Source organism: Schistocerca piceifrons, chromosome 1 (assembly GCF_021461385.2).
Source record: "Schistocerca piceifrons isolate TAMUIC-IGC-003096 chromosome 1, iqSchPice1.1, whole genome shotgun sequence".
Taxonomy (NCBI): domain Eukaryota; kingdom Metazoa; phylum Arthropoda; class Insecta; order Orthoptera; family Acrididae; genus Schistocerca; species Schistocerca piceifrons.
In genome coordinates, this window is record NC_060138.1 from 1,061,325,164 (window position 1) to 1,061,339,097 (window position 13,934).

General features: G+C 40.5%; 1 protein-coding gene across 1 annotated transcript in view; it reads left to right on the top strand.

Moving 5' to 3' along the window:
* Positions 1 to 13,934, top strand: part of LOC124777570 (DC-STAMP domain-containing protein 2) — a 254,458-nt gene that overhangs the window by 175,943 nt on the left and 64,581 nt on the right. The window contains exon 9 of the mRNA XM_047253029.1: positions 231 to 399. Within this exon, the coding sequence (XP_047108985.1) occupies positions 231 to 399 (169 nt within the window). The remainder of the gene's footprint in view (positions 1 to 230; positions 400 to 13,934) is intronic.

Here is a 13,934-nt window from a genome sequence, read left to right on the forward strand (position 1 = left end):
CAGTTTTAATCTGCCAGGAAGTTTCATGTCCTAACATATTTTCCAGGTTGAAAAAGTCTGAGATTGGGTGCTGCTGATGTTAGATTCCAGAGATGGGCAATAGTTGTAACAATAGTAGTCACTGAGGGGGGGGGGGGGGGGGGACATAGAGAGAGCACAAAAAGAAATAGCAAAACAGCATTAATTATAAGAAGTAACATCAGAATACTGTAAGTTGTGAATTGTTACAGATGGTTTCTCTACGTCTGAGTGGCAGCGAGAAGCTGAGGCTTACTAGATCTGTATCATTTGTGATTCACATAGCGATAAAAATATTAATATTAATGGCTTATGATTATTGTCTATATTGGATTCTTGACAAGATCCATCAACATGGTCGATTCACTTCCAAGATTCAAGGTAGGTAAGTTTCTTTAATTTAACTAGGTTGTATGAAATATCAGTAGGTTGTTTTCAACTTTGTCTAACGTTCAAACTAAGAGACAAGAGCTTACTCACTTTAAGTGGGTTTTAACTGACAGTGTCCTTTGCAGATAATGTCATTAAATGCTAAAAGCAAACTTTTATATTCCAAAATTTTTGTTTTAATGTATAATTGGATGGATAAAAAATCTACTCACTGATTGACAACAGGAGAAAACACTTTATGGAAATGTTCCAGCTTTCTGAGCTAGTGGTTCCTTCTTCTTTTATAATTGTAACTGTATATAGGTCCCCATCAGGAAATTTTCATCTATTTCTGAAAAATTTGGACTCCTTGTTGTGCTATCTGTCAGACAGGGGGAAGCAAATTATTATTTGTGGGGACTTCAATGTAGATTCTCTGAAAGAGGGTAATAGGAAAAATGACCTTGAAGTATTACTCGGTTCTTTCAGTTTGACACCCATTATTGATTTGCCTACTCGGGTGGTAAAGGATAGCAGCTCACTGATAGATAACTTCTTTATAGACCAAGATAAGTTTAACCAGATAAATGCTCAGCCTGTTGAGAATGGTCTTTCTGATCATGGTGCACAGCTAGTTACAATATATGACATAGCTCCATTCAGCAATACTAAACAGTCCTCCAAATTAGTACGTTCAGCCAACGATTTAACAATTGCAAATTTCAGGGAAAGCCTACAGCAGTTAGACTGGGATGAGGTGTACCATGAACCTGATGCCAATTTAAAATATAATTTATTTCATGACATTTTTGTAAATGCATTTGAAAACTGCTTCCCCAAGAAAATACTTAAATATACTCATAAGAAACCTTGTAACAAACCATGGCTTACTAAGGGTATAAAAATATCTTGTAACCGGAAAAGGGAAATGTATCTGACAGCAAGAAAGAGTAGTGACCCAGAAACTATCAAACATTATAAAGACTACTGTGTTATATTAAGAAAAGTTATTAAAAAATCCAGAAGTATGTGTATCATGTCTGAAATCAGCAACTCTGATAATAAAATTAAAACAATTTGGAATATTATTAAAAGAGAAACAGGTCAACCAAGAGCACAGGAAGACAGTATCACCATCAAATTGAATGAACACTTTACGAACAAAAAGTCAGAAGTTGAAAATATTTTTAATAATCATTTTCTAAATGTTGTGGATATAGTAGGATCCAGGTGTTCATTAGAAGATGCTAGGCTGTTAATGGAAGAGGCCATACCTATGCAATTTGATACAATTGAAATCTCACCCACTTCTCCCTCTGAAATTAGGAAAATAATAAACTTGCTTAAAAGCAAAAACTCACATGGAATTGATGGCATTTCCAGCAAAATACTAAAAGCTTGTTCTCAACAGATAAGTAAGATTCTCAGCCACCTGTGTAATAGCTCTCTGGAACAGGGCATTTTCCCTGATAGACTGAAATATGCTATTGTTATACCTTTGCATAAAAAGGGGGATAGATCTGATGTCAACAATTACCGTCCAATCTCCCTTCTAACAGCTCTGTCCAAAATCTTTGAGAAAGTAATGTATTCAAGAATAGCTTCACATATCTGTAAAAGTGAAGTACTAACAAAATGTCAGTTTGGTTTCCAGAAAGGTTTTTCAACAGAAAATGCCATATATGCTTTCACCAATCAAATTTTGAATGATCTGAATAACTGAACACCACCCATTGGGATTTTTTGTGATCTCTCAAAGGCTTTTGATTGTGTAAATCATGAAATTCTGCTAGACAAGCTCAAGTATTGTGGCATGAGTGGGACAGTGCACAAATGGTTTAATTCGTACCTAACTGGAAGAGTGCAGAAAGTTGAAATAAGCAGTTCTCATAACATGCAAAGATCAGCACATTCCTCAAACAGGGGAACTATCAAGAATGGGGTTCCACAAGGGTCAGTCTTGGGTCCTTTGTTGTTCTTATTATATATTAATGACTTGCCATTCTATATTCATGAAGAGGCAAAGTTAGTTCTCTTTGCTGATGATACAAGTATAGTAATCACACCTGACAAACAAGAATTAACTGATGAAATTGTCAATACTGTCTTTCAGAAAATTACTAAGTGGTTCCTCATAAACGGACTCTCACTGAATTTTGATAAGACACAGTACATACAGTTCCGTACAGTGAATGGTATGACGCCATTAATAAATATAGACCTTAATCAGAAGCATATAGCTAAGGTAGAATATTCCAAATTTTTAGGTGTGTCCATTGATGAGAGATTAAATTGGAAGAAACACATTGATGACCTGCTGAAACGTTTGAGTTCAGCTACTTATGCAATAAGGGTCATTGCAAATTTTGGTGATAAACATCTTACTAAATTAGCTTACTACGCCTATTTTCACTCATTCCTTTCATATGGCATCATATTTTGGGGTAATTTATCACTGAGGGGCAAAGTATTTATTGCACAAAAGCGTGTAATCAGAATAATAGCTGGAGTCCACCCAAAATCACCCTGCAGACATTTACTTAAGGATCTAGGGATATTCACAGTAGCTTCTCAGTATATATACTCTCTTATGAAATTTGTTATTAACAACCAAACCCAATTCAAAAGTAATAGCAGTGTGCATAACTACTATACTAGGAGAAAGGATGATCTTCACTTTTCAAGATTAAATCTAACTTTGGCACAGAAAGGGGTGAATTATACTACCACTAAAGTCTTTGGTCACTTACCAAATAGTATCAAAAGTCTGACAGATAACCAACAAGTATTTAAGAAGAAATTAAAAGAATTTCTGAATGACAACTCCTTCTACTCCATAGAGGAATTTTTAGATATAAATTAAGAAAAAAGACAAAAAATTATAAAAAAATTAAAAAAATAAAATAAAAAAATAAAAAACACAAAAAATAAAAAAGTTGTTATATTAACTTAAGTATGTTGTTAAATTAACTTAATTATGTCATGTATTGGAAAATTTGACTCGTTCCACATCATTACGAAATATCATATTCATGATCCATGGAACTAATATTAATCTAATCTAATCTGGCAGAAGGGTTGAAAGGAATGAAGAGGAATGAACAAAAGTGACTGGTGTGGCTTAGGAAATGTAGAGTGTCACCAAAACCCCAGTTCAGTGCAGACTTACCAGATGGGATGAAAAGATAAAACTGGTTGATGGGGAATACCTGAGAGCATAAAGGTGGAAGATGGGGTAATAATCAAGTGAAGATAACTTACAAAAACATTGGCAAGAGTTAATAAGAGCAGAAAGCTAAGTTCTTTATATGTGGTAGACAGTGTGGTGGAGGGTGGGGAAAGGTCAGAAAATAAAAGATACAGAAAACTAAAAGGGACTGAAGGAAAGGAATTGTTTCTGAAAAGAAATGCTGAGACAAAATAAATTAATGTAAGTTTAGGCCAGCTGGTTGGTGAGAATCCAAAGACATTTTAATGCCAGTTCCCACCTATGGTGTTCTGAGAAACTGGTGTCAGGGGGAAGGATCTAGACTACACAGGTACTGAGGTCATGACTGTAGAGCTTGCTCTGCAACAGGATATTGTGTGTTACCAGTGTACACCCTCTGGCTATACCCATCCATCCTAACTGATAACTTGGTAGTAGTCATACGAATGTAGAAGGCTAAACAGTATTTACATGACAGCTGGTACACAACATGTGTCATTTCACAAGTGGTGCTCCCTTTGGTTGTTGGTATAGCTATCAGACAGATAGCCACCTGCAATACAACATGTCATGTACCAGCTGTTATGTAAACACCACTGTTACATTAATTTCTTCAGTCTCAGTATTTCTTTTCAGTAACTGTTACTCTTCTTTGGTCCCTTTTATTTTTCTATGTCTTTTATTTTCTGACCTGTCTTCCCCTACCTCTCCACCCACCCCCCTCCCCCCACCTCACCTGTCTATCACCTATCACATGTAATGCACTTAGCTTTCAGCTCTTATTAACCCTTGCACAGTGTTTTGTCAGTAATCTCTGTCATGCTTACTACTCTATCTTCCACCTTTTAGCTTTGAGGTTTTCAAATCTCATCTGGTGTGGTCCCCAACAATCAGTCTTTCCTTCTCATCCCATGTGGTAAGTCTGCCCTGATCTATGGTTTTGGGCAACTTTTTCATAACTCTGCCCATTTGGTAAACCTCAACAGTCTTTTCCTTCATCTCTCTTCCTATGCCTTCAACCCATCTTTCAGAAGAAAGGGTCCCTGGCTCCAAAATCTTCCATATTTCTATAACTGATGCATGTGTTTCCTCCTTTTGCTGCATGGTGAGTAGATTTTTTATACAATTGATTATTTTTGTTGATATAAAATTTTTGTGTTGATACTGGAATGCCACGACACACTGATTGAGGTAACATGTTTCCATTCTTCAAGTGTACAAATTGTGCGAGACGGCATAGTGTTTAAGGCACTTATAAAGATCCTCTCATAATTTTCAACATTGCAGATATTAATTTTAAGTAGTATTGCTTCCAAGTGTCAACCATTTTATGTGCAATGAAAGTATATAATTTTTAAGAAAGGTATCCTTACATATAAGTATAATCATGTACGTAACTTGTTAATGGCATCAATGTCCAGGAGTTTGATAACCGTCCAGATTTGCTGAATAGACAAGGCTGAAATTTTATAACTCATATCCACATATTGGTAATTTATAAACAATTCACACTATAGAGTGACAAACACTGTTAATTTTCATATTATATCACAAACCATAATGAAAACAAAGATACTGCATAGTGGTACATGCCAAAGACCCTAACATGCTGTTTATTGCTAGGGTTGCAAAATTAGTGTGACTGTCTTGATGCCAAAAATATGTGCCCCAGCAACCAGCTCAAGATTCTGATGAGCTATCCCCCCTCAGACATAGAATCTGCACAAGATTGTGTGACTTTGATATATGCATGAAAATTAGTTGTTGGAAAAAACAACTGCTGTGATCGGAGGCTTTCCCAACGTATGTGTTGCTTCCAGGGCTCTCAGTTGTCCAGCCGGATGCGATCGTTGAAGTCCCATGATATTTCAGCAAATAACCTTTCCGCCGTCATCATGTGGTTCTGATGTAATGGTCTATCTTCTCATTGTCAGTGTTATTTATGTCCGCCAGTCAGGCTTCGATTCCCTGTGCCGACAGTCCGATTGCGGCTGCTGAACGTCCGGTTGCGGCCGCCGACATTCCATTTGCGAGCACCGACGCTTCGATTGCAGCCGCCGACAATCCATTTGTGTGCGCCGACCCAGGTCTGCGCCCACCCCGGCGTCGTGCCAGGTGGTGGAAGATGCAGAATCCCGAGGAGTGTCCTCTGCGCCCGTCGTAGAAGGGTCTTGTGTCCGCTTGTGGCGTGACTCCTTGACGGAGTTAAGTAATGGTTGCCATGTCTTGCTTAGTTGAAAACCTGTGTCTTGGTTTATGAGATTGTCCGTTACGTGAATTTCAATGGCCTCCTTGAAGGTGTTGTCGCAGTAGAAACTGGTAGGGGTCAGAACGTTGGTCTCTACTGGCCCCTACCAGTTTCTACTGAGACAGCATCTTCAAGGAGGCCATTGAAATTCGCGTAACAGACAATCTCATAAACTGAGACACAGGTTTTCAACTAAGCAAGACATGGCACCATTACTTAACTCCATCAAGGAGTCACGCCACAAGCAGACACAAGACCCTTCTATGACGGCTGCAGAGGCCACTCCACGGGATTCTGCATCTTCCACCACCCGGCGCAATGCCAGGGTGGGCGCGGACCTGGGTCAGCACTCGCAAACAGATTGTCGGCAGCCGCAATTGGACTGTCAGCGCAGGGAATCAAAGCCCGACTGACAGACATAAATAACACTGACAATGAGCAGACAGACCATTCCATCAGAACCCCTGATGATGGCAGAAAGGTTATTCGCCGAAATATCTTGAGACTTCAACGATTGCATCCGGCTGGACACCCGAGAGCCCTGGAAACAAAAAAATTGCTGTTTGAACTTTCTTGATAGCATTTGAATGTGGAAAATCCTTTGTCATGATAATATCAAATGAGTGGAAACATTTGTTCTTGAAATACTAATTTTTGCATGAAAAGTTTAAGAAAATTTAAATAAAAAATATAAATTTTCAACCAGATAACATTTTTGTGTAACTGTTGATTGGTAATGTCATTTGTAAAGATTACACATAAAAATTTGTAATCCAAATTTTAAATGTCTAAGAGTAAAAGGAGTAAATGACATTGTTGTCTTCTAACGTTCTGATGACTTAAAGTGTGAGTGTGGGTGTGGTTTATACTGATTTATTTCCCCAAACCACATCCCTCTTCTTTATGAAGAGACTTACTTGGAATTTTGCAACCCCTCTTCTTTATGGGATAGTCAGCTGCTGGAAAATCTCTTGACTTCTACTCCGTTGGGTAGCGCTAGTTACAGGAACTTTTAAGCCTCTTTCTACTTATAAAATAGTAAACATACAAACTTTCCTTTTCGCCAGTTAACAATGTATTTGACTTTCATGCACAACATAATTCACACTTTCAACATACACATGCAACTTTCTGTAACTACCTTGTGCTGTCAAACATTACGAACAAAATAATTTACATTCGAAAGAAAGTCTGCTTAGACACCATGACTTTCGATAAAGGATACTGAAAAAATGTCTTGCCTCTACCAAGGCTGAGTCAAGAGTTTATAAGAGTACTTTTTCAACTGTTCTTGTTATAATTAACAATAGTCAATGACATAATAAGCACAGAGCGGCATAAAAACTCCATGGCTCTTCTTTACACACGCACTAAAACCTCTATGGCTTGCCCGACAGATACTTGTCGGATCCATTCGACCGCCATGTCTACTTTCTTCATACAACTGATTTTAAGCCTGCACACACAAACATGTGATGCGCAGTAGGTAGGATTCTACCATTCCACACCTGTGTCTAGAGAATCGTGTGTTTGAGATGGTAGAAGGCCGAGTGGTTCCAGAATTTACACAGAAATTTTCGAATCACTACAGTCTTTCACTAGGAAGATAATTACAAAGTAAAATGAAGTTGTAAATAAGATGAAATGCATATAAGACATGAGAAAGAGTCCATTATGTTACAAGAAACAATTTTTCAAGTATTTGTTCATGAATAAATCTTTTGTGGATGTGTCAGAAAAGTTGTTTTATCCACTTAAGTTTCAGTCACATTCTGAATAAAACCTGTGTTATAACCACTTGAAGTTCTTTTTCACAAAACTGTATTTTTGTTTATACATGTAAATTGTCCATGTGAGATGGCAGTTTTTACACTGTGTTGTGAATTAACAGAAAAATATTTTAGTACTCAGCATAAGTCCTAACTTCTTTTCCTTCACAAAGAGAGAGGTGTCGTTTGGTTTCTCTTCATACCACATACACTCCTGGAAATTGAAATAAGAACACCGTGAATTCATTGTCCCAGGAAGGGGAAACTTGATTGACACATTCCTGGGGTCAGATACATCACATGATCACACTGACAGAACCACAGGCACATAGACACAGGCAACAGAGCATGCACAATGTCGGCACTAGTACAGTGTATATCCACATTTCGCAGCAATGCAGGCTGCTATTCTCCCATGGAGACGATCGTAGAGATGCTGGATGTAGTCCTGTGGAACGGCTTGCCATGCCATTTCCACCTGGCGCCTCAGTTGGACCAGCGTTCGTGCTGGACGTGCAGACCGCGTGAGACGACGCTTCATCCAGTCCCAAACATGCTCAGTGGGGGACAGATCCGGAGATCTTGCTGGCCAGGGTAGTTGACTTACACCCTCTAGAGCACGTTGGGGGGCACGGGATACATGCAGACGTGCATTGTCCTGTTGGAACAGCAAGTTCCCTTGCCGGTCTAGGAATGGTAGAACGATGGGTTCGATGACGGTTTGGATGTACCGTGCACTATTCAGTGTCCCCTCGACGATCACCAGTGGTGTACGGCCAGTGTAGGAGATCGCTCCCCACACCATGATGCCGGGTGTTGGCCCTGTGTGCCTCGGTCGTATGCAGTCCTGATTGTGGCGCTCACCTGCACGGCGCCAAACACGCATACGACCATCATTGGCACCAAGGCAGAAGCGACTCTCATCGCTGAAGACGACACGTCTCCATTTGTACCTCCACTCACGCCTGTCGCGACACCACTGGAGGCGGGCTGCACGATGTTGGGGCGTGAGCGGAAGGCGGCCTAACGGTGTGCGGGACCGTAGCCCAGCTTCATGGAGACGGTTGCGAATGGTCCTCACCGATACCCCAGGAGCAACAGTGTCCCTAATTTGCTGGGAAGTGGCGGTGCGGTCCCCTACGGCACTGCGTAGGATCCTACGGTCTTGGCGTGCATCCGTGCGTCGCTGCGGTCCGGTCCCAGGTCGACGGGCACGTGCACCTTCCGCCGACCACTGGCGACAACATTGATGTACTGTGGAGACCTCACGCCCCACATGTTGAGCAATTCGGCGGTACGTCCACCCGGCCTCCCGCATGCCCACTATACGCCCTCGCTCAAAGTCCGTCAACTGCACATACGGTTCACGTCCACGCTGTTGCGGCATGCTACCAGTGTTAAAGACTGCGATGGAGCTCCGTATGCCACGGCAAACTGGCTGACACTGACGGCGGCGGTGCACAAATGCTGCGCAGCTAGCGCCATTCGACGGCCAACACCGCGGTTCCTGGTGTGTCCGCTGTGCCGTGCGTGTGATCATTGCTTGTACAGCCCTCTCGCAGTGTCCGGAGCAAGTATGGTGGGTCTGACACACCGGTGTCAATGTGTTCTTTTTTCCATTTCCAGGAGTGTATTTGTTTGTTAGGGTGGAGGACTAGCAGACAACATTATGTAAAATATGATTATGGAAACTCCAGGTAGGAATATCAACAATGTAGAAAAAGATAGATTGCTGCTTACCATAAACATAACGTACTAAGTCGCAGACAGGCATAATTAATCACTCAGACATTGCACAGCTTTTTATACTGCTATGACTGCCAACCAGCTGTCCACCAGGAGAATGGCCACTGCTAAAATGTGGCCAAGACCAAAGTAGACCACCTTGTGACACAACACACAGGTGAACATAACATGCTTAATTTCAGTAACTGCTTCACTAAATGAGCCATATGGATCCTCCCCTCTGCCAGCAGCTTTTCTGAACTGCACAGATGGGACTCATCCTTACAACACATTCTTTCTTCACTCCCCTAATTATCCCGGCCTCAACCTTTGGCAAAATACTGTCCCTACACCCTCCATCCAACAGTTTCACCCCCTGTGTTCTGTCACCTCCTTCCCAGTCTTGACTCGTACCCAACACATATATAAAATTGAGCACATGGCTATATCTAAAATTCAAAGACTGAACATTTACACATTAAAAAATTGTTTGATATTTTCACTCATAGTCATGAACTTTGGAATTCAAACAGATATTCAGAATTGAATAAGCCCTTTAAGATATAGTGAAAACAATAAAATTGATTACGCAAAATGTGTAACCAAGTGACAAAAACAATTTGTATATGTAGGCAATGAAACACTAATGGAAAAGTTACATATTAAATTTTGATGCCTATGGATATTTATAAAATTAACAATTTCTTTTGAATCACTTGCACTCTGACAATTAGTACATGAGTGTTTTCATAATAAACATAATTAATTTCCCCCCAATTTTTCAGCATATTTGCTTATTTTCTAGAACATGAAAAAAAAAAGTTTTTCATTACCTTTTGTGCACAGCACCCAGTTTCTTTCAGTTAAATACACAGATTCAAAGAAATTCAAACTACATACTCACTGGGAAAATCTCCAACAACATATTGTATATCTTGTACATCATCCTTCATTCATTTGCCATGCCAACTACCCTACTGCATATGAAGACCTCATTGGGTGATTCATGTCAAGTGATATAGTTTTGGAGATAGTCCTCACTTGACCAGCATAAAATTTATTCAGTTTTTGTGGGCAGCTTTGCAAAATAGTCAAAGTAAGACATTCAAATTTCTAGAATACAATTTCCAATACTTTGTCTTGAGGAGTACATTAAGTGAAAGGTGAGATAATGTCATGGTGACATTTTAAACATTTTGTCCAACTTTGAAGTAGTATATGTCAGTGATCAATTGTGATAAAACTGTAAAACTTGGCAAAGTGGTTTGAAAATTTCCATTGTCCACATTTTGTAAGTTTCATATAATTTGATGCACTACTTTTGCTCCCTGCAGCATTCAGAGTTGTCAATGAATATTGTAATGACAAAGTTTTTCCCAGGTTCTCTTCACGTAGTTAGTTTAGGAAGCACTACTTATGTGACCTAGTTTTCTTGAAGTTTGTCTATAAAATTTGCATGTTTTGTGATTTTGGAATTATAGGTTTTGGTATGTATGGACTGAAGTTGGCATAAAAGATGTGGGGCAAACCTAAGTGAATTTTAAACCATTGTATCTCAAAAGAACATCTGGACCATGATTTTAAAGGTGATTCTTTTCTTTAAAAAATAATGCATTTCAATCATTATTTTTTCCTGAAGATCTGCAACTATCCAACACAGTTTGTAATTCAAATTTCTACTTTGGAGTATCATGCTCTAAGATCACACTATATTGAGAAAGCAGTAGTAATATTCATTCACAAACTCAGTCTACCTCGAATGAAGAGTGAAAAATTGGGGTTATTCTGTAATTTTTATATTTTCTTGAAGTGTCTTACATAAAGTAAAAGTAACTGACCATTAAAACATGTAATCAATTCTTAATTTTGCCTGTGACTTTGTATTGTTGCTTTGAAAATCTGAGGGATTCAAGAAGCGCATAAGTGCTTCAAGCTGACCAATATCTAATTCTGGTAAAAGGCTGAAAAATGTTGATGACTTTTCTCCTGAGCAAAAGAAACTGTTGATGAGTTGTTCTACCCTGAGTTTCAATGCTAACTCCAACATTTGTCTGTATCATATCATAGCTGTGATAACAAACATTCAATCTTTACAAAGTTTATGCTTTAATCAATGTTCAAAGAAGAATCATCAGTTTCAAAAGAAATTGAAACTGAGTACTGAAATTCTTGCTAATCCATTACAAAAATTCAGCAAGCATCATTCAGTTTTGCAAAAGTTTGTCACAATGCGTGCTCTCAGGCACAGACTGCGGAGGGGGTAGTTTATGGTGGGAGGGGACATAAGGTGACTGTGCACCTTCAGGGACTCAGTTCATCAGTGCACTTGATTATTGCTCCAATGTTATTGCTGAAATACTATGCCTATTGGACACTATGGATCAGCACTATATCTGTGATCTGTTCAATCAGCATTTTGCATTTTTTTTTCTTTTTTAAACTCTGGTGGCCAGTAAACATGACTTAAAATTACAAATGAAATGCAATGTCAATCATGAACAAAGCTCAATAAGCATTCAAGTGAATCATGAATTTGTCCCTGATGAGTTACAGCATGAGCAGGTTCTGATGAACAGAGGTGCATGAACTGCTTTGGTTATACACAGCTGTCATCAGACTTTAAATTAAAAAATGCATACTTCATGATAAAATCTTCTCGGGTTGACAGCCGAGTCAATGTGTAGTTCTCCAGCAACGTTTCAGCAAGTTTCTTACTTTCCATCTTCAGTGAAAGTGTCGGGTTCATGTCTTGTCTGGATCTTAATAGTCGCTGGACCACGGGCATCTCTGCATCCTCGGCCCCAGTTGGGCCAATCAGGCGCGAGCAGAATCAGCACGTGGTGGGTGGAGCATTGGCGCCAGGTCTCAGTGCAGCCTTTTTATTCCATCTGCCGCCACCGACCTGCCGCCATCGGCGCACTCTCGTCTCATTCTTGATAATGTTGTGTTCCACGCACTGCTCAAATGGAAGCCACTATCCCGATTGACCAGGTTATCACTGACCCGTATCTCTACTGCCTCTTTTATAACAGAATCCCAGAAACCTTATGCTCTACACAGCCTCTTGGTTTCTTCAAATTGAAACGTGTGTTCTTCACTGAGGCTGTGCTCCGTTATCGCGGATTTTTCTTTTTGTCTGAGGTAGATGCTTCTCACATGTTCAGATATGCGTTGTGTTTTGCAACGCTGCGTCTGTCCAATACATTGTTTCCCACATTCACAGGAAATACTGTAGACACTCGGTGTTCTTAGACTCAAGTTGTCCTACATTGAGCCCAGCATATTTCTGATATTTGCTGGAGGATGGAAGATGGTTTTTATCTTGTTCTTCTCCAGTATCCTGGCAATCTTGGCAGTGGGTGGCCCTGCGTATGGGAGGAAAGCCAGATCTTGGTTGTTCTCTTCTTCCTGAAGGTCCTTCTCCTTCTCCTTCTTGCTCATCTTGAGAGCACATCTAATCTGCTTTTGGGTGTATCCATTCTTCAGGAAGGTTTTCTTCAGGTGCTGCATCTCAGCAGATAAACTGTCCTTGTCGCATATTTCAGGGTCTCTGCGGACAAGAGTAGTGAGTGCGGATTTCCATTGTGCTGGGTAGTGGCAGCTGTTGGCATTGAGGTACATATCTGTGTGCGGTAGACCGAGTGTCCCAGTGTGCCATCCATTTTCTTCTTTATTAGGATATCGGGTAAGGGTAGGCACCCATTCTCTTCCAATTCCATTGTGAACTTGATGTTCTCATGTGTGCTGTTCAGATGGTTGAGAAATTCCATTAGAGTGTCCTTGCCGTGCGGCCAGACAGCGAAAATATCATCCATGTACCAATCAAAGACCTTGGGTTTGAGGCGTGCTGTTTCCAAGACGATATCCTCAAAGTGTTCCATGTACAGATTGGCGATACATGGTGCCAGTGGGGATCCTTGTTGGTTAAACTTGCCCCCATACTGGAAGTACGTGGTCGTGAGCACATGGCGGAATAATTCCACTGTGTCTCCGTCGAAATGATTCTCCAATAGTTTCAAGGAGTCCTCTAACGGTACCCTTGTGAAGAGGGATGTAACGTCGAAGCTGACCATAATATCATTTTTGTCAAGATGTCAATCCTTGAGTGTCTTAACAAACTCCGTGGAATTCTTGATGTGGTGGGGACATTTACCCATGAGAGGCTTAAGTAGTTGCACCAGATTCTCGGGTTGACAACCAAGTCAATGTGTTGTTCTCCAGCAAAGCAATGTTTCAGCAAGTTTCTTACTTGCCATCTTCACGCGAAGTGTCGGGTTCATGTCTCGTCTGAATCCTTATAGCCGCTGGACCATGGGCATCTCTGCATCCTCAGCGCCAGTCGGGCCAATCAGATGTGAGCGGAATCGGCGCAGCAGTGCATGGTGGGGGGAGCTGCGGGCACCGGGTCCTGGAGTCTTGTATCGGTACAGCCTGTACCTGAACGCCAACAGCTGCCATCACCCAGCACAACGGAAATCCGTGCTCACTACTCTTGTCCGCAGAGCCTATGACATATGCGACAAGGACAGTTTATCTACTGAGATTCAGCACCTGAAGAAAACCTTCCAGAAGAATGGATACACCCAAAAGCAGATTA